Source organism: Rhopalosiphum padi, chromosome 4, assembly GCF_020882245.1.
Source record: "Rhopalosiphum padi isolate XX-2018 chromosome 4, ASM2088224v1, whole genome shotgun sequence".
Classification (NCBI taxonomy): domain Eukaryota; kingdom Metazoa; phylum Arthropoda; class Insecta; order Hemiptera; family Aphididae; genus Rhopalosiphum; species Rhopalosiphum padi.
The window spans coordinates 10,215,227-10,239,203 of record NC_083600.1 but is presented as its reverse complement, the minus strand read 5'-3'; the positions used below and the strand labels follow the sequence as shown (position 1 = coordinate 10,239,203).

General features: G+C 27.9%; 1 protein-coding gene across 2 annotated transcripts in view; it reads right to left on the bottom strand.

Annotated features, from left to right (window-relative positions):
• Nucleotides 1-23,977, bottom strand: part of LOC132929161 (BTB/POZ domain-containing protein 2-like) — a 46,172-nt gene that overhangs the window by 11,842 nt on the left and 10,353 nt on the right. The window contains exons 1-2 of one of the 2 annotated variants that reach the window (XM_060994302.1): nt 13,356-13,898; nt 4,048-4,170 (exon numbers count right to left, since the gene is read on the bottom strand). In XM_060994302.1, the coding sequence (XP_060850285.1) occupies nt 4,048-4,170; nt 13,356-13,366 (134 nt within the window). In that variant the 5' untranslated portion in view covers nt 13,367-13,898. Of the gene's footprint in view, nt 1-4,047; nt 4,171-13,355; nt 13,899-23,977 lie in introns of those variants that run through there. The other variant, XM_060994303.1, reaches the window with a different exon arrangement.

Here is a 23,977-nt window from a genome sequence, read left to right as displayed (position 1 = left end):
AATAAGTCTAATCGCATCAAAATGCAACCACATGTATAAAAAATAAAATAAATTGCAAGCCAACGGAGTAGTTTTTTACCAAATACAAACGATCAGACAATTGAAAATATTGGAATTAGCGGAAGAATAGTTTATAATAATTTATATAACACGTAATAGGGTTTTTTTACTTTACCTAATTATTATAAGGCATAATTAATAAACACGTCTTATTAATGTACAGTTTTTATTATTAAATTCAAAAGGAATAAAAGGGATACTGTGCATAGTGAGTATAGATACATCGAATTACATAATATAATAATATAATATAAAAATAAATAAATTATGCACAAAAAGTCGTCTACACATTAACAGCGGGATACTTTTTTATTTCCTTATGTAATTATGAAAAAATTAATTAGTTTGTAAAAAAAAACATCATATGTATATATTATTTTTGTAATAAGCACCACTTTGTCGAATGTAGCCTCCGATTAATACAACACGACTCGAAATCATTGAAACGGTTAAGAGCAGTCGCGCACTGCTATAATATTATAATAGGTATATACATGAACTGAATTAACTGCCGAAATCGTATACTATGTTAATGGTACTCGTGCACATAAATAGTAATTTTAAAACGACTAGCTGATTCTAATACATGTTTACTAATGTATAAATATGAATACTATAATACACGTATATTGTAGTAAGTACTGCACAACAATACTGCTGGAACTATATTATTATATTAAGATTGAATAGCGGAAGCGCGTCTATAACTAGTACAAAACCAACATAAAAACGATATATTACGTTACGATATAATATTTTAGTGTTTAGAGAATATTTTGTCATAGTTTAGAAAGAGTTTGAATCGTTTGAAGATCTTTGTTAAGAAAACCCACTCATCGAAATCAGGATTATTTTTCGTCATACTGATGTACAAGTGAAGAACAGAAATCAATTAATTCTAAATGAAATTATTTGTCACTTTATCAGCAGACAGTTTTAAAGATTTGATTATATAGTTTTATGAAAACTATGTACACAACATTAGCACATAAATACGCTATGCAAAAAAGAAAAATTATCACTTATAAATGTTTAATCCAATAATAAGACTCCATGAACTGAAATTGTATATAACTATAAAACGAAATTGCATGTGTAATACGAAATTAAAAAGCGTGTCATGGTCCAACTGTTTTTTCTTCATTTTATTTTTGATTGATTAATTTATATATATATATATATTAATATAAATTTTTATATATTTTATAGAAATATCTTTTCTGCATAATATATAATATGTTAAGGGCAAAAGTCGAAATTGGGCAAGCCTTAGAAATATCCGGGTGAAACATGAACTGCCCACGACACTTAGGAAAAATGTTATATTTCGACTTTTGCCCGGCTAAACCTAGTGGTGATCAACCTCATTTGGGCAAAACCGTAGTAATTTTTATCTTAAAAGTTAATTGTGATTATTAATAACTATACGTAGTCAATTTTTTGTTATCGTATTTTATCTATTTCTTATATAGTTATATAGTTATATTATATACATATATAGATTATAAAATACACCTTATCTAATTTAGTTATTATTTAATTGGTATAATATTGCAGGCAGGAAGATAATAACTATATAGGTATATCATTTTATTATAATTGGTCTTGTATGTAAACACCTCAAAAATATATTTTTATCATCTTTTTTAATTCTTAAAATTAACATTACACCTAATTTCGTTATATTTTTATAGTTATTTATGCATAATTAATCATATTTAATTAAATTTATTTCATAATTATTTATATTTAATATGAATGTTTTAATACGCTGCAGTTTTTCCTAATTGAGGTTGGACGTAGGTCAAACTAATTTTGCCCGGGCAACAGCCGAAATATGACATTTTACTCGAGTATCGTAGGCAATTCGCGTTTTGTCCGCGCATAAGATATATCCGATTTCAACTTCTGCCCTTAGCATCTATACTAACTGTTAACTATGAATATATAGATTAATAACGTAATATATATTATTCATCTAGATTATAGAAACTTTGACTGGTTCATGTTTATGCACGTAGTTTAAATACATTAAGAAGGAGTGGGGGAAAAGCTCTACACAGTAATGTAAGTTTAATATAAATAATGAAGTACGAAAAATGGATATTTTAGTCTCTAATAAATTCGTGTTTAATAAATCTGAAATATAGGGTACTCAATGATTATTTTTTCAAACACTCATTATTTCAAAATCTACTAGTTTTTGAAAAATATTTTTTATATAACTTCCAGTCGAAATAAAACAACATTTTTAAATATATTTTTATCGCTATAAATTTTTAAGTTTCTTAATTTTTTATATTACAACATACATTTTTATTTTATATTCTAAAGTATAATATTTTTCGGAATTTTTTGATACATAAAAATCGAAATACATACATATACGAGTTTATGAATAGGCAATATATTATGTTAGTAGATAATACGCATATAAGACAATAAATTAAGAATTACTATAAGTTAATTCGGATTTTGAAAAAAAAATTACTATGCAATCTATATGTACCTATATTACAATTTATGACAATATGATATTATGGATATTTCACAAAAAACGTAGGTACCTATCGGTTATCAGTTTACAGCATAATATACTACAGACAACGATACGGTATATATTATATGTATGTATATGGAGGCAACACAACTCCTGCAAATTGCAATAGGTATACTAGTAATGATAACAATAGTAATAATATGATAGGTATTGAAAATTTAACAAAACACCGGATTCCCATTTAAATATATTATTATAATATAAAATATGACAATAAGAATACGAATTATATATTATGTCTCGACGAGGGGGTGAAAAAATGTATATATATACAATATACATAAATGTCGATCGGTTTATTGACAGATCACAGACGAAAGGGAAGACGGTTACAATGTGTTTGAAGGCATTTCAGCATATATATCATGAGGTATTATAATATATATAAAGCTGATATACCTGCAGCGGTACAATTTTACAACCGTGACACCCACATGAGAAAATAATAAATACGCTAAAATTTGCAATATCGCGGGCGGCATTCAACCGCGGTTAACAGTGTGTATTCTTATATAGATCGTACCATGCATTGGTGTCCAACCTTTGATAGTTGTACAATAATCTTTCATCTTTGTGGCGAAAAGTATGAGGTCGCATTCCTCCAACGTTATAATAATAACAATAATATATAATATATTGTCTCGTCGCGTCTGACCCGTATTTCTGCACCCCTTTCTACCATCTTTTCTTTTCATTTTTATTTGCAGGGTGCGAAGTTCTCGCGATCTCCGCACTTGACCGCCGTTTTTATACATAATACACAACATAACGGTACAATACTACGTAGTCGTCGGTATTATTATTATTACTATTATTATATACGTATGCCAATGCAGGGTCTCACACAATATATATATTTATATATATATGGTATCATGGTGCTAACAATGGATATAAAGAAAACGAGAATCGTATTATTATTATTAATATCCATCACAGAACCGAAAAGAGATTCTCAAAACGGTAAACACATACAGAGTACTCGTATATTATATAATACGTATACTTACGGGGTGTTTTATCTTTTTACCATAAACTAGTCAATTTAATCTTATTTTACTACTACAAGTCTACAAATGTGTATAAATCTATATATGAAGTAATAACTTATAAAAATAAATTGTTGATACAGATTTATATCAACACACCACACATGAAAACTAACATTTATCCATTTATGAGAAAGGGGAGTAGTAAACAGTTTTAATTTTGATTTTATAATTTATGAATAGAATAAGTATTAGTTTTTGTACCTAAAATTGTTGGTCAGCTGCACCATTATAAGTTATGTAGATTGCAATATTGCACTCTGGTCTCAGTTCATGATAGTATAGTAAAATCACCCTGTATATATAAATATATATACAACAGATCTATTATGTGAGCAACCATAATGTATATAACTAATAACTTATTATATTTCTTACCTGCCGTCTTTTGACGCATTTTGCGGATACATGATTTTCTGCGACAACCCGCGATTTTCGACCAACGGCGACCCTCGATCCTCTTTTACTGCAATAGAGGAAGATGATCTTCTGGTAGTACCGCTGTGAAAAAAAATACATATATATAAATTCTTTGACCTTGACAAATGTTTGTTGTTCTGATTACACGATGTAGGTTTTACTTTTTTATAATGCTATATTTTTTTTTTGTGGTATGGATATTGTATTCGGTGCATTATAAACAAGCGGCTAAAAAATAAAATGGACTTTTACTACCTGCTCAACAGTAGGGCTTCGAAATAATAAGTGACAAAAGTGATGGAAATCACTTAGGAATCAACATAATACCCACAATTTTTGTCATAAAAATTTTTGAAAAACCTATGTATGTATAAATTTTGTTTATTTCCATAGAATCAACATTTTAAACAGTCTGAACTCTAAAATGTAATCATTTCGAGTTTTTGAATAGATATGAATATAATAAAGGTATACGACTTCATTATTTTTTAAGACCATTGCTTCTATAGAACTAGAAATTTAATACTTTACTATAGAGTTAATACAAATAACAAATTGTATAACAATATCAGTAGACAGTATTAAACTGAATGAAATATAATTCTAAAACCAATTGCTGCGCGCTGACATATAGAAGTATGAATATTGAAAAATGTATATAAGATTAATGCATATAGGGTCTTATAATTCCTAATATATATACTTTGATCAATATATTTTTTTTAGAACAATATTTACGATATAAAATAACACTAGCATTATATAGTTATGTTTTTGTCCATTTAAGAAAACATTAGGAAGAGAACGCTTATATCGAACTAGCGTCAAGAAGTGACGCAAATAGGCTTACTGCCAAAATTTAAGCAAACTTGTCAGTTGTTATTAAAAATAAAAAAAATTATAGTGAATAATAGTGTAAGTTTTAATTTAATTAATATTCAATAAGTAACTTAATTTGTATTATATACTCTTGTGTAAATATTATATAAAAGTTAATGTATGTGTATTGTGTAGTTGTGATTTTTTAACTCAAAAACTACTTAAAAGATACTTTTTAGATTATACCCCGAAAACTCTTATTGTACTTTTATTTATTTCATCTTATAATATAAAAACTGTATTCTGAAAAATACGATTGTGATACATAAATCGTTTAAAATACAAGTACAATAGACTCAGTGTCATTAAGCTATGTAACATGTAAGCTGCAGCCGTCGATTAACAGATTAATTATCTAATACTCTTTCATAATAGTATTTACAGTATTCTGCACTCAGAAACTCGGTGCTATCACATTTTTGTTATCATAATTTATGTATGAATTAAAAATTGTTAATGTAAATTCTATAATCAAAAAAATGTAAAAACAATAAATATAATCTCATCAAATTGTAAACTAATTTTTTCCTAGTCATCTAATAGTTTATAATATAGTCATTTACACAAAAGAGTACAATTACATTAATATATCTTTAATAATGTATGGGGAAAAATTGAAAATAAAAATAATACTGTTATTCTACCGACATTATTTCAGCAAAGTATTGCAGTCTGCAGATGTTACTAGCGGTTTCATACCTAACCTACTATAGCAACACACCCACCGTTAGTGGCTATCGTCGTATTCTGTTGTCAATGCCAACGCGTGAACCAAAGAATATTTCGCGAACCTTTCGGACAAGCTCCGTAAAACAGATATACATGACCGTTTCGTTAGAAGTAGGTAATAATCAATACAAAAAAATTGTCATCCGTTGTACTAGCTAGAGGTGAATGAGCAAAATCGTTTTCGTCCATAAAGTGATTACGAGTTAATAAAATTACATGTGTTGTTTTTAAAAAATCTATGTTGCAGTATACACTATGAATCCCGAACAAACACATTACACAATGACTTTTTTTTATTTTCGTTATATCTCGACCGCTAATTAGTCAATCAAGCTCACACTTTAATATGTACGATTTATAATAAATAATAATAAATTTAATATAATATAGTATGTGAACATTATCCTCAGTGATATTTTATTTTTTTGCACAATCAATGCTGTCACATTGTGTGTGTAATTTTTGCATAAACAATAAAATATATAAACCGAGATAAAATGAACTCGCACATTTTATATCACATAATATTATAATACATAATGTATACAGGGATGAATCGCCGTCTGGATTTCTTCTATTCTGTTATACAGATCATGGGAAAATAGCAGTAGCCCACCCAGTATATATATTATACTTATACTTATACTTATCTAATAATGATAATATAATAATTATCGGAAATTCACACCAAAACACACACAACATTCGTTCTTTCCTGTGTGTCTGTGTGTCCACGAATACGTAAACGATAAGGACACCACGTCGGGGGCAATGCACAGGAAACCTCGCCCTGCACGCATACACACATCTATATACGAGTATATACGCGTAGAATGTACGATTTGTAATGGAAAATCGTTTCCCGGCGGCTGCTTCTGTTAGACATATATTTATATGGACAGCATTGTGCGCGCGCACTATACATAATATACTATGTTATATAGTTTTCGGGTAGAGTGTATATACTTATGTGTGTACAACCGAACACATTGACGATGAGATTTCATCTGGATCGCGATTCACAATCGTTTATACAAAATTCCAGCCTCCAAGTCCGTGATCATAACAGTCTGCTGTAGCTAAACAATCATACACACACACTCGTTCTACCGTATACATAAAATATTTGATTTGCTAATGTGTCTGGCTGGGGTAACTCCTACGTTTACAATATACATATATAAACAAAAAGAATAGGTAATATTATAGTACTCGCATATACAGTATACTCATATAAGTCATAATGCTGCTGTTACTGCTGCAGACGCATTTTTATTGAAAAATATTGAAAACCTATATATTGGTTTAATGTGAAGGTACCTACTATTTATATAGTATAATATACATCAAATAATGATAGAATTATGCTGTATTCACATTGAAGACAGTTAGGTATTTTATTTTAGTAGATATATATTATACGCGGTACGGTTTCAAAAACCTAACCAACCTTCTTGTCCGCGCTCGTTCTGACAGTGAAACCTGCACGTAATTTAGTTGAATAACAAAAACCAAACGACCCGCGTGCGGTTGTGAAATAAATTAATTTATGAGATGTATTTTTTCAAACGGCGTAAATTTGAATATTAGATATGATTTATGAGTCTTTACTTTTTATTATATAGGTGAATAGGTTATCAAAATAAAACAAATTACAAGTTACACATATTTTTGGTGTATTATATTATGTTAATATGCTATAGAATACAGCATAATTATAGCTATAATTGTTTTTAAAGTATCTTTATTACATTATTATTATATATATATATAAACATAATATTTTTATTAATAATTATATTATAAAATATTGATAAAACGATCAAATCGAATATATAAATCGACTACCTATTTTTAATTACAAAATAAGTATGGGCTATTTTTTTATTGACGTGTTATGTAATTATTTTCTATACTAATGAAATAAAACATGTATCAATAGTTACCACTTACCTAGTAGGATTACTTACAAAGTCACAAAGTACCGATTGAATATTATTAAAAGAAAATTACAAAACTTTCAACAGCATAGTACGATAAAAATAATGTATAGGTACTTGAAACTATACATTTATTATATTATTATGATTAAATTATAAATTCAATTTAATTTAAATAAATAATATTTAAATGAAATAAAAATAATAACTACTGAATAATGTGAATATGCAAGCTTGACTGATAGTCCTGTAGAGCCAGAATAAAATTTTTGACGCTTAAGGACAACCGTCGTAGTATATTTTGTCCTTGTCGCTTTACTTAACCTTTATCCCTATTTAATCTGACATTGACCTAGCACCCTATCAGTTATTAATATGTCAATTTAACTTTTTTTATAAATTATAAATATTATTTTAATAACATTTTACTTAATAAGTGTATTGTATTATATTACATTTTTTTAAGGAAATATAAAAATAATATCTGTCATATTAATTCTTACGTATATACTCAACGATTTTTAATTATTTGTGCATGCATATATAATATGCTTATTTGAAAGTCTACCGGAATAATATTTTTTTAATCGTTTAAAATAATTATAGTACAAATTTGAAAATTAATGGTAAGCGAGAAGGTCCAAATAATTTGGCCCAAGTATTTGATTAAAGGTGTTTCAGTGGTTAAAAACATATCATTAGGAGTTAAATTATTTAATTATTAGTTAAACAGCATTTAAATTATTTGTCTGTGTATTTTGCGGTTTTATATACATGATGATCTTATTATGAACAAAATGTACCTATTCTTTTATAATAATCACATAATACTTTTATTTACTTGTATTAGTTACTAGATATAACATATAAAGGGTATAGATATTTGTTTTACAGCAAAGTGTGCTTTTTGAATGGAAAAAATACTTTTTCAAATAACTAGTGTAAAAGAAGAGGTCTAACAGTTACAAGAAATTTTCCGATGACCTATTTATGCTTTAAAAATTTGAAAATACAATACAGAAAGTTCTATATAATCTATATAGTAATTTGGGACGTAATTTATTGAATTTTGAGAAATGTAAAACGTCGATAATTTACAAATGTTAATAATGGTGAAGATATAATAAGCTGGTGGTTTCAACAAAACCTAATCATTTTTTGGTTTACCATGAGATATTATTTTTTAATTCAATATTTTATCAGTGCTTTTGATAGTTGACCACTTAACCTAACCAGCAGTTTTCAAATATATGTCATTAGTATCCTTTTTGAACTATTTACAATTATTGAATTATTGGAAACAATTTTAGAACGAGCGTTGAATATATAAACAAACATTGTAGATACTTATTTGAATATTACTTTACATTTTTTAATTTTATCATGACATATTGGTTTAAGAAATTATTCCTTAATTATAATCGTAAAATCGCTGATTGTTGCAGGGGTCATATAATAGCACATAAGTACCTATAAATACTAAATATAGGTACGTAATATTACAATACATATAGGCATATATAGCTTAGACTGCGTACGCAACAATATATATCAATAACAATTGATCGTATGTTTAAAAATGTCTAATAAATAAAGATGAAGCTAAATAATCTGTCTGCAGTATGTTGAAAAATCGTTCACATGAATAATTATCGTGGCGACATGTAGCAGATACATTTATATACATCTATGTATTATACATAATATATACTTGTTGTCGTATATCATTATTATCCAACTGTGGAACCCTAGGTACTTGTAAAATGATTCGTTAAATAAGTACATAGTTCGTATGGCCCGTATTATAATTTTATTCTTGATTCGGACAACGGCGACCGCTCGTATACCGCGTGTGTACGTAACGAAATATAAAATAAAGAAATATTATATTATATATGTTTGTCCGCAATCGGACGCAAATACTGCAGGACATATAGAAAAACAAAATCACTGGATGATATCTCCAGACAAAACTTGCATAGAACTTACATTTTGCCGTGATGAGGAGGCAACAGCCGAGATTGGAAATTATTTAAGAATTATTTTTTAAATAGTATTCTTTTGTATGTTTTATGCAAGAAAAAAAAATAGAAAAATTTCAAATTTTATACTTATTATTTATTTGTTCTAAAAAATGTATAAAATGGATAGGTAATAGGTATGTTATAAATATTTATTAGTTGTTTTAAATTTTTAACTACAATGGCTATAACTAAATGTAATTGTAACAGTGCAGTGATTTTTAATTACTAAATGGATAAAAGTAAAGACAGTAATAAAGGACGAAAATGTGTTAATACGACAAACCTCAAAGAATATTATTGCTGTATCCGCAAAGGCTCGCAAAAGTCTCGGACAATTAATTAAAACAACGCTGTTTGGTGTATAGTATATAATATACTAAAAATAAAAATGAATCTGGCGGAAAAAATATCGGTCATCCCGCCTCGAATAGTGCGCTTGTGTATTGCATGAATATCGCACGCAGGCAACGACGCGGCGAGCGAACGTTGTGCCAAATTCTTTCGGCGGCTATTTCCGAACGCTGAGAGGACTTTGCGCGTATTATTTTTATCGGACACATCACCGCGGCCACCGCATTGATATGTTTCGTAGTGGTATTTTAATATTATTTTATACACGTTGATAGTTGATACTGAGCAAAGACGATAATATTATTATTATACATTAAGACCTACGCAGCTAGGTCTTCTTCCCATTACCTAAAATAGGAAGTCGATGTTGATAATATTTTGTAGATGAGCAAAATAAGGTATGGAGGTAATGTTTAAAATTTGGGTTCTACTTGCTTATTGGAATAAGACATGATATGTACCTATGATATATGTATAAACGCTAAAGATGATATCACGCGGGATCCGGATCCGCTATACACGAACCTGAGTTACTACGTTAACGTAAGTACACGTATTATATATACACATATGCGCCTAAACGGACTTTGAAAAAACCATTATCTAAAATGACTGCTCGTCGTCGGCCGGTTACTTTTTGTTTTTTATTCGTTTCGACGATACGACACAATAAATGGTTCACCTAAATTATAATGCGCTCGTATTTACATACGAAGTGGTTTTACCGGGAACGCGTACATATTATATACGTAGAGATATACGCCAACCAATAACCGACCGACAGACCAACCTACCCACCCAACCTAACTATATAATGTTATACTACTATACAATATAGTATAATATAGTCTATGTACAGTCCGAGATGGCATGGCTGCAGCAGTGAAAACACAAAAGGCGAGCGCGCGCGCGCGTATTCCGCCGGTAATTACAGTATTTTTCCCCCTGCCACCCACCGACCAACCACCACAACCAACGGTCTTCTAATAAACGGTAACGAGAACGGCAACGAAGAACGTATAATAATGCATGTATACAAATATTATATTGTATATGCTATAATCTCTGTCTATCATCGTATTGTTTTATATACCGAACACTGGATGGTAAATTTTTGTCGAAAAAATCTGATCACGCGTATCACCATCATATTATGGTACTTATTTGAATCAAAAGGTCCGTTAGGGTCTCGGGCTCAATGATACCATGTGTATTGTGTTATCAGTAATCACTAATCAATGATATTATAATATAGATGCTGCATAGTATTTATTTCCAATTGCCCAATTACCATATATTGATATATATATATATTATAATAAGTATTTCCGCCCTTTGAGTACAAAATACAATTTTGCGTATAAAATCTTATTGCTAAAGCTATACTTTTACATGCGTTTAGCGTACGTTAAGTACCACATATAAAGTGTATGAATAAGTCTTAGACTTATTTTACTGGACTACACAATATATTATATTAAATGTACTATCTTGCCAGTTTACCACTTAATATTATAATTTCAGTATTTAAATGTATGTGATTGTACATGTTAGATTTGTTTGGATAATATTCAGATAATTTATATTAAATGATATGTTTTATAGCTGTGTATCATATACGATCTTATATACATTCATGTTGATTCAACTATATAATTATAAAATATAATATACTCGATGTATAGTTAAGCAATTTTCGATTACTGTAATATTCAATGAGCAATTTTTTTTGTTAATGTAAAATTGTGTGGGTCGGCGATATGTTATTGTTGTATTCAATAATTCTTGAAAAAAAAATATAAATATAATGAATTTGAGAATTATGATATAAATTCGATATAAAAACGAAGTACAGACGTGTATCGGTGTATCACATTACATACACGTTATACCAAAAATATATAATTGAAAGAAACATTTTTTAAATATCTGCTGCTGTTGCAATAAGTCATATCTCCATACTAAATACAGAATATACCTTTTATAAATGAGTATATTTAAGTACCTGGTCCTTATAATATTTCTAATTAATTAATAATAATATAAGCACATCAATAATTTCTTGAATGTTTATTTATTTTGGCGAAATGCACAAAAGTAAAAATTTTATAAAAATATGTAATATTTTTATTTTATATAGATTTAACGATCAATCCAAAAAATTATTTGTACTTAGGTACATTAATCAATTACATAATAGATTAATTAAATTATTTTACACAATATTCAAATAGTATTCATTTTCATTAAATTAAAATTTTGTTTTTTTGGGGAAAGTATAAGCATTTTTAAATGGCAATATAATATTGAATAAATAATTATGTGTAAAACCATATAATATTATTATATTAAGAAAAAAGTCGTGAATATATTAATTTTCATATTATGTTCCTTTAATAGAACAATATCGCTTATAATTTACGAAATAATAAATGTCGATTATTATTATAATTAATAGTTTGTTTATTAGTCGATTTTAAATTGTATTATATATTATTGTCGTTATTTTGAAGTTTATATTTAATAAATAAAGTACCTAGTTTTTGGTTTGTACTATGTATAGACAATAGACACGTTGTCTATACCGGGAATTCACTATTATAATCAATAACATTCTACTATGAGAATTAAAGTTTGTTGTAACCGGAATCTTGAATTTTACCTTTACTTAAATCGAGTATGATAAGATCCATAAAATCGAATCAATCGCTAGAGGATTGTAAAAAACGTTGATCTAGTACAATTTTTGAGTTTAAAACGCATTACAGTGGCACAGTGCGCGTCTACAGTGACTAATGAGTATAATTATGATGATTGATTTATCGACTTATTCGGCATGCTTACCTATACGTTTACTTGGTAACTACCTATATATAATGAAAATGTGTGTATATAATCGCGTATTATAGTTCGATAATAATTTATTGACCCGTTGAACAGCGAATAATTTATTTTCTTAATGTTATGTACTTTTTAAACGGCAGGGAACGTATTATAATATTAATATAGAGTATTTCAAACACAACGTAGGTATGTATAAATCAATAAATCATATAATTTATGATTTATATATTATATATAAATAACTATATAAATATCAAACGCACCATTTTATATACACGAATGTTATATAGACGGACGACGACTGTCGACGCAGGTACGAGATATTTGGACCGCTGCGATACCACATTTTATAATGCAGACGAGAGGATATAATATATATATATACTACCAATATTAGTGCGTGCCTGCGATAAACGGGAAAAAAGCATGACAAATCTATCTAAAGGGACGGGATTTTTTTATGTCAACGAAAAAAAAGAAAAGAAAAAAACCGACTCACCTAAGTCCCATGGTTGGCGATTTCGTGTGCACGTATTATAGAAATAAAATTATGTAAGTATTATAGGATATACGTTAACACGCGTAAGTATAACTATAATATGTAATACAATAATTATTATTAATGCATGCAATATTCGCGTGCATTCAACGTTCGGATTACGGCAATGATATTGAAGGTACGATTTCGTCCATCGTGAAAAGAAAAAAAATACTAAATTGTAAGTGTAAAAAGGCTTCTCACGCGTTCGGAAAAAATTGTAATTCGCACTTGCAACGCATGCAGGCCGATTAATTAAAAACCAACAAAAATTCGAGTTTGATTTTTATTTAAAATAATAACTATTTTTTGTTATTATAATTTTTCTTTTTAAATAAAAATATATAATATTGACGATAACAGGCGCACTTGGATTCGAACGATCGCGCGCGTGCGTCAATACACAATTCGTTAGAGACCAACAGAGCCAGTAGCGTCGACGGTGCAATCGCCGTACAACGCCGGCGAACACACTGATCGGACGACGCGTGTCGTCAGTACCGTCGGGTGGACGACGACGACGATGCCTCCACCGCCACCGCCGCCGCCACTTGCGATAAGGGTGCACGTCGTCGCCGCCAGAGAAACGGCCTCCCCACCACCGTAACCGTGACCACTATGCGGGATGGTGGTGTGAGGGCGGTGCGGCGACGACGGCGGAGCATTTGGGTTTTTATATCGTAAAATATATAGCTGTATAATAGGTATAAGTGTATAACATGATATAATAATAATATACATAGGTAACCGAAGCAACCACCACCGCTGACGTCCGAGGGTCAACGTACAAAAAATGTACACACATACAATACCGTTTTTTACATTATTATTATTACCTATTATGTTTATGTTTACGCGTGTACGTACATATATAGTATATTATAATAAATGTACCTACAACAGTGCCAGTATGCCTATATTATATATTATTATTTATTACTATATTATGTGATTGTCGGCCGCGTGCGTTATTGGAACGCGATATTATACTTATTATAACGCACTGAGTCGATAATTATATACATATATATATATATATATTGTATGTGTGTACAGCACGCGCGACGAGCCGTTATTATTATTGTAACGAGACGATTGTACGATATTATGGATTATTATGATTCGTGTACTAAATATATATATATACTCGTGTAGGTAATAAGTATTGTCAGAATGGGGTACTATATTTAAAGAACCTACAAGTACAATAATATAATATGTATGTATACACCACTTCTCACGTGGAAAAGTGACAATTATTACAGTAGTTTGCTCTGATTGTGAGTATATTTTATCATAATATATTATATAATATACATATTAAGTAGTATAATATTACTGTGTAACCGTAAGCACTACGACGTACACGTTCACAATATTGAATCACCTACATGGGCTAATCGCTATTAGTATATATTATGCACCCATTCACGATTCATAAACAATAATATTATTGTGTAAAATTTATAGTCCCGCGAAAATACGGTTTATGGCACGAAACGACAAGAGGTATGCGTTATTATTAGGATATAGTATTACTACGGGGATTGGAACCGAAATTAAAAATATTGGTAAGAATAGAAAACCTGAAATTTACCAGAATCCTTTGTAGACTATCTAGGGAACCTAAACTTAAACCGGTACTGATATTTGCTGGCAGTGAATTTTATTAGTATTTTCGGTTCTAATAATTAGATTTATTTAGGTAATAATACTACTGGTTCATCGAAAATGTATACATGGATTTATAATTTTATAATGTTAATGTGTAATCAATAAATTATTTTAAGATAATATCAATCTTACGTAGAAATGATAACCATTTAAATTATTTAACATTTAATTATTAGTGATTTAAACTAAAATAATATGATAATATAATTATAATATTGATATTTATTAATATTATGTATCAAAAAAAAAATGTTTATGTTACTAAAGTACCTATGTTTTAATAGATCTGTAATAAAAACATCTCGTTTCTATCTAAATATAATAAATCTTTTCATTGTTAAACTACATCTAGATAATTTTTGAATTCAGATATTTTATTTATATCTAGATAAAAATATTTTCTGATCCCAACATTCATATATTTAATTTGAATAAAAAATAATTAATGTGTTTAAACTACACGAATAGATTATAGACAACAATAAAGTATTCTATGTGATATACGATTTATCAGAAAAACGGAGAGAATTCAAATATGGTATCATATACTGCCAAAAAAAAAAACAGTTATATTTGTATTTTATTTTTATTTTTTATAGATATTACCCATATAACTTTTAGGTTTAAAATTATTTTCATTACAAAATCATATAAGTTGAATTTTTATTGAGTATTAACTATCAGGGTAAATATGTATTATGCACCAATTATTTCTCATACATAATATATCCCTTTGGCGTATGGAGAGTAAAGACTATATATATATATAATATATATATGCGATAAACACAAAATATTATACATTATTTTCTATTTAAATCATTGAAGAAAAAAGTATTTAAAAAAACTATTCCCACAGTTTATAAATGCTACGTAACCATAAAAATAATAATAAATCTACAAAAGTCATAACAATATTAAGAATCATAACGCATTTAAATTGTAAAACATTAGAAATAATAATTTCTAGCATGATAATACATAATAATTAATAAATAATATATATATATATATATATATTTATATGACGTATCAATTTCGAATTGCAATATTTTAAACATAATTCAGTTATTTATTTTTGTAACACGATATTTCAAATTATTACAATGGACATGGCTCTACTGTAATGGTATCTGATATAATACCATAAATACCAAATACACACCTTTATGAATTATTACAATTTAATACAATACAATAATATTTACATTCGTAGAATTAACTTAAAAAGTCATATCACAGTATAGTTTATATAATTAGTAATACTTGATTAGCATAAAAAATTGAACAGATGCACAAAATAGCAATAATTGACACATAAATGTTTATAGGTATTCATGTTGATTTATATGTTTTTAGAGTTCACAATTAAAAAAAAGCTCTATCCATTTTATTGTTGCTCGGCCCACTGTAGTAGATTTCAGTAATGTTAAACATATCCAATGTTGTTATTGAATAATTTACATCTCATACATTGATAAATAGTAGTAAACTAGTAAATACATACATACATAATAATAGGTATATATAAATATATCCTCAATATTACACACAGTTACCGCTGTTTTTGTTACATTTTTTTTAAATTTTAATTTTTTTTTGCCTTCATAATTCAAAGTTCAAACCATTGTCGCCTTACAAGTGACGAGACGTGAGTCGAGAATACTATAATATACATTGTGTTCAACAATAAAAGTAACATAATTACACAAAATATTTCAAACATATGAGTATATGACCCTGAATTTCATTCGGATTTTTGTACTGCATTAAGGACTTAATAATATTATACTTATTTTTGAAAATATTAATTTTTAAAAACAAAATCTTCGCATGTGCAGCAAAACAAAGTTTTTTTAGTTAGAATTTAAATTAAATTATTTTTTAAACAACTTCGACATATAGTTTCTTTTTATCTTAAAAAATAACTTATTAAGAGTGAATTAAAGTTTTAATAAATGTTTAATGTATTTATCATTATATTTTATAAAGTTTCATATTATTTTGTATGACGGTTAGTTAAAAACTCAGGTATAGTATCGTAAGAACAAATCACTTGAAACTTTGTTAAAATTTAAATATACTGTAAAAAAAATACATTAAATACAACAAGCATACTTCGAAATTTAACTCGCTCTCAATAATTTAATTTTTAAGATAAAAAAACATTTAAGAGAATAATTAAAAAATAATATTTTTATTCAATTTGAACTTATAAAGGTGGGGGTGTAAACAATTGTGTTTGGTCTCACATGGGCGAACATTTTTTAAAAAAGTATTAATTAGTACTAATTATTTTATGAAATAAAACAAAACTCGAAGTCTTGCGTTCGATTATTTCGTTTTACCTTTATATCGTTAAACACACAATGAATGGTATTATAATCAAATTTAACTAACGTTCTAAAATTTAGTTGAACAGTCAAAAGATTTTTAGTTGAACTACATTTTTTTTAACATGAAAAAAATTATATCAGAAACACAATGTAACAATTAAAAGTTCTAACACAATTTTCATTCAAATAACTTATATTACTACTATTTTTATAGTAGAAATTAATAACTAATAACTAATAAGTAATATACTTTTATTAAAAATAAATTTACTTTTTTCTGTGTTTTTATTAGCTATAAAACGTAAAAAACAATTTCGACCCTTCAAGCTTAATATTACATATTATATAACTATAACAAAATATGTTTGTGTACTATTCAATTAAGAATCAATTGAAGGATGAGGGTCGTTTGCTGATCTACAAATAGCACATTTTTATGATTTTAATACTTGGATTTAAGTTCTAAACGAAATAGTGTTTATTTATTTTTTATTTGGCCCCTATGGATTTATTAAAACAAAACTCTAACTATATACTAAGACAATTTTAATTTTAAAACATGACTCATCTGCGCGTGCACTTCAATAATAATAAAGTCAGACTGAGCCGTTTAGTTATTGCAAATAGGAAACGCGTTTATAGAAGACAAACAATGGACATGAATGGTACTACCACATAGGATAGGATTATCACATAAATTTGTGATTAGAATTTGTAATGAATCAAGATGCGTATCTACGTCGATTTATAAATTAATTTATGTATTTTTATTTACTGTTATTTAACATTAAAAGGTACCTATATATTTTTTCTGATTTTAGAGGAAATGGAAAATGGAAATAATATGAATTTAAAATTAAATCGATTAAAAAATAATTAGGTGCACTAATCGTATGTCAGAAATTTGTTAACCAACTATTTGTAATTAACCAGTAATAGTTATAAATTATATTCTTTTGTTTACTCAATTATAGATTGTTTTCAGTACCTATTAATTGTATTATTATCCCATAATAGTAGGTATTAGGTATACTATTGAAATGAAATATATTAGGTACATTTTTAGATTTTTATCTTATAGTCCATTTAAATTGTAAACAAAAACATAGAACATACAATCTAGTTATTATTTGTTAAAATATTATGACAATAATTGAAAAAGTATTTCAGAACACACTATAATACAAATCCCTTTTTTTAAATGTAGATTATATAGCAAATCAGTTATTTTCTTTTGATAATACAGTTTTCAATTCTCTAATCATTTCAATTAGAAAAAATTATTATTATAAACTTATTATAATATAATATTTCTAAACTGTTGTAGTATTGATTTTATTTATCTGTTTTTGTATGTTACATAAGTTATTTAAATTCACAATTCAAACTTTTATCGGATAACACATCATTTTTTTTAAATTAACCTTAGATGTAAATTATACGTAACTGGGTACTAGGTACATAATTGATTAAGTAACTAGTAACTTATTTTTCTCGTTCAATAATCAACTACTGTCGCTATTAAATACGTTTGAATTTTGATTTTAGGTCATGTATGAATGTTTTAAGAACAATTAGGTATAATGTTACAAGTACTTAGTAGGTAAATGCAAAGTACTTATAAAATTCTACAATTATTTTCACTTCAAATGTATAATTATAATTATTTGTTAAATAGAACCACAAGACTACCTTGTATTATAACCCCATAAGAAGATGTGGTTTGAAAATTCGGAAAATGCATTTTTATTGATATTCAAAGTGCCGGTGAAAAAAAAGAAATGACCAGTCATCGTATACGTACAGAGCTGGTCGTCCTTTTACCGTAAATAATAAATTAAATAACGTAAAATAATTTTTGATCGAGGCCAAAGGATATATTATACGTATATACAGGTATAATGTATACAAATATAAACTGGTCTACCTAGGGCGCAAAACCACAAGATTTAATACTCTCATATATTATGCACATAATATAATAACGTATTAAAACTAAATGAAAAATCGAACGTGCTATACGGCGTTCAAGATAGATACATTTTCAACTACAAACATATTGTACATGTATATAAATGATAATAGATACGCTAGATTTGATCTTTTCTTAGTTCTCGAGGGCTTATATTATTATTGCCAAACATTTGACCCGTTTTTATTTACTTAAAATGGACGCCAAGGACTCAGTTTTGATAAGTTCTCAGTGTACCTATCGATTGAATTTATGTTCCACGCTATAGATTTTAATATTATTTAAATCAAAACATTCAAAACATCGTATGTATGACTATATGACTGATATCATTTTTTTATCTGTTTGGACAAAATATATCTACGGAAATCGCTCTGACACACAATGGTTCAATATATATTTTATTAAACAGTGTATAAACATATTCATTGAATAATTTTTCATATTAATTGTAATTATTATAGAAGATAAATATACGAAAAAAATGATTTAATTATCCATGTTAAATATATATTTAACTTTTACTATTATACATATAATTACGTAAAACCCAAAAATTGTCTTCTCATAAGCGAGCTTAAAGAAGGTTAGACTTATTATATTACTATAGTTTACAGTAACCTCATAAGCCATAAGTTATAACTAATACACAAATTTACGATGAAGTACGGCTTAATTATTCAAATTCATGTGTCAACCGTTATGAGTTTTTAACTATATAATGCGATATATGAGGACATTTGGATTTGGTTATATAATATATTTTTGAATCCCGTGTAACTATATCATCAATACTTAATGTTAATGGATACATATACGGTTATTGAGTATTGACTATGGATAAAATTTACATTTTAAGGATACCTATAAAGTAAAAATGTATAACACTATACTCAAGTATATATCAATGTGTCTAATAATGCCCAAGAATAAAATGACAGGTTTATTTAAAAATCTATGTATACATACATAAAAAAGAAAAATACTTATAATAATAATATTATCATAACGACCACAGCCTAAATAATAAAATTATTATCTCGTAAACGTACGTGGGTATAGGCTGCAATATAAAGTATCTACTAATTACTATCTACTTATATATAGTTTATTATACCAAATTTTATGTTTGTAATCGATGTAATAATTTCAGTGAAAGTAATTTGTTAACTAATATCTTATGATCTTAAATTTAATTTAGTATTCATAAGTACATAAATGATAGTATAAATTATACTTTATACTGAGGGTTTTTTTTTACCAGATAACTATTTCTTTTTATAATCGATTTCGTCATCTCGATAGAGTGTCTTAAAGATTTCAAAATGCGTAATTTTAATATAGTTTCTATTGAAAGATATAAAATATCTTGGCATACAATACTACAATTATATAAATAATAATTTAGAAAAATTCACATAACAAAAAAATACTTCGTTATTTTTGTCAAATTCCTCAAGCTTATATAATTCTTTCAGTATATACTTCGCGATTAAGCATTTTAGGGTGTTTTATTTCATCCCCTTAGGATTTAAAGTCTATACACACGGATATATGTATATATATATATATATAAATATATATATGTTGCCTTGAAATTTGACAGTCACCCTTCAGATCACACATAAGAGTGTAATTTTTGCCATTCTTCACGAACCCGATATCTGTTCAATAATACATCTGCGAACTGCAGGTGCGTCTATCGGAGAAAGAGAAAACGAACTCAATGTCAGGTGGTCCGGCGGTCCCGTATATTATACACAATAATAATTATGTACAGAGAGACACTCGTAGTTCGTACAGGTTATATTATTTCATGTTTTGTTATTTTTTTTTAAACAAAAAAATATGTATAATTTATACACTATCACACGCGTTTTGAGGCAATTATTCATCTGGACCCTGCCACGCTGTTCTAGTTATTGGCTACTGGGTTTTGTTTTTATGTGATTCACATAACCGGTGGCTTTGCAGGTTAAACATACGTGTGCAACGTGAATATACGATGTACGCCTATACATTCAATGACTTAGATCTTTTGTTTTTCCAGTGAAAAGCCATTATATACTCGTGTGCTTTAATTACTAACAATTTTTTTCTTTCCTCAATAGACAAATAAACACCAATATATTATGGTAACAATAATATAACTTCCCATATATGAAAACGTATATACATTATATATCACACTTACCCCGAGGAATTCATGTATATTATATATATATATAATATATATATGTTTAGACAGTTATAAAGCTATTCGTCTCTATATTTTGTTTGGACCTTTTGTTGTAGAGTTGTTTTATGCTGTTGGGTACACGATAATAAGGACGTTCATTTATGATGCGACTGTTATTGTTTTTCACGTCGAACCGTTCAAGGTGATTAAAAGTATTACTCGGTATAACGTGTATAATACAAGGATAAAAATATTTTGTCATGTGCGCAATCTTACGCCCAACGGGTATTTCCAATTACGATGGAAAGTGCTAATAAATGTAATAGTGTATTTTCTCGCAAGTCAAGGCGTTTTTTATCATTATTATAAAGTTGATATCGATACTGGAATTTATAATTTAGAGTTGTTTAATAATACAATTTAGCGTATTAAACGTACATAATAAACTAAAAAATAACTAATCTATATCTATTACAGCCTATAGTCCTATTAAAAGTAGTTTATCATTATCATATATATATAGTAGTATAGCTATTATCAACAAAATAATGTTTCTTAACGCACTATAAAAAAAAATATTTTGTCCGTTCTATTTAAATGGTATGGGTGCAGGACATACTGAAGTTCAGAGTAGAATTTTTTCTATCGTCTCTGCAGACAATAAGAAAACCTTTTTAAGACATTTAAAAAAGGAGTATTCGTGTATAAAAGAAACATTTAAAAAAAACGAGAGTGATTTGTCTATATTGTAAAATAATCCTATATAACTGTACTATATGTATTATACACAAATATATACCCTGCACCTATTGAATTTCAACAGAACGTCCCATTGTAAAAAATCGACGTTTTTCTTACCCCTCGCATTGACCTTGTCACTCAAAACATTATGTCTCCAAAATATATCTTATACACATATATTTATGTACAAATTTTTTTCGTACAGTTAACACACGTACTACGACGCTGACAAATATATATACAGTATGTATTATACATTACTCACATTACACACACTGAACGACATTTATTAGATTTTGATATTTTTTGTGATTTTTTTTTTAGATAGTCCCGAACGGATACATCCTAGGTCAGCCGAAATGATGGTGAACCAAGCGTGTGATCGTGCAGTGCGCGCACTCATTATATTATTATATATACAATTTATTTTCGTTATTATTTTTCGTCCGGGATCAGCACATTTTTTTGAAACCATTGAGGGCGAGGTTTCTGACGGCCAACAATTGTTCTACTCCCTGGAACCCAATAACAATTCGTGCTCGCTCTCAAACAAACACACACGCTCGCTCGTGTAGTGTAGAAGAGGTTTTTTTAAGAACATTTTTATCCATCTAATACGACCGTATTCCCATACAAAAATGTTATTATTTTATTATTATTAATAACATTATACTCGGTCCTCTCGCGGTTTCCGTGCTGGCAGGAGGGGGTGTTATTGTAGCACGCCGTATATTATTATTAATAATAAGAATACATTACACCTATACTTGGAATCAAATACGATAATAAATATGAAAATGATATTAGGCGATCTCATAACTCATATCGACATCCGCCCAAAGACATTTTTAGTAAGACTTGGGGTGAACGACCTATGTGACATTTTAATGTATATAAAAATACATATTTGAGTTTATAATTAGTATATTTAAAAATATTAATATAACATAAACTAATTTTTGTCCTAATTACGAGTGTATACAAAAGTAATGTAATATCTATATGACCACATATATTATAATTATAAACAATATAATATAATTGTAGGACATTAGTCGACAGTGTTATGGTTGTGGTTTTTTTACGGTAAGAATAGTCGATGGATGTTACTACGGTCATTAGTTTACTAAAAATATATCTTTTTTTCAGATGTAACTGAGTATTTCCCCAATAAGGTTCTCAACAAAATTGTCATAGGAGCATTTTACTTATTATACCTACATAACAAAGCCGTACTTTGGAGGGGTTTAGGAGTTACCTGTCCCCTCTAAAATTTTCTCGCGTTTCGCAAACTTAGAAATTATTTCATCATTATTTTATACACCATTTACTAAAATTTGTATAATGCCCCCGGAAATTTTTTCTGAGTACGGTCAGCAACACGGTATGTAGCAACATAAGGTAACTTACAAATAAAACTGATAGGGAGGAGTATAAATAATAATGAATTTAGAAACTTGTTAATAATATAGGTAAATTAATGTACATTAATTATACTTGTCTTATACTCTTACCTTAATGCACTGCCAAAACTTATAATCCTAGGTTAAAATATATGCATTTTCCAGAATAGAAATGTCGAAGCTCGCAAATATACTTACAAGACTAATTCTGCAGACATTTTATCATACTAAACATCACTATATTAATACGCATTACGCTTTACGCTTTACGAATAATG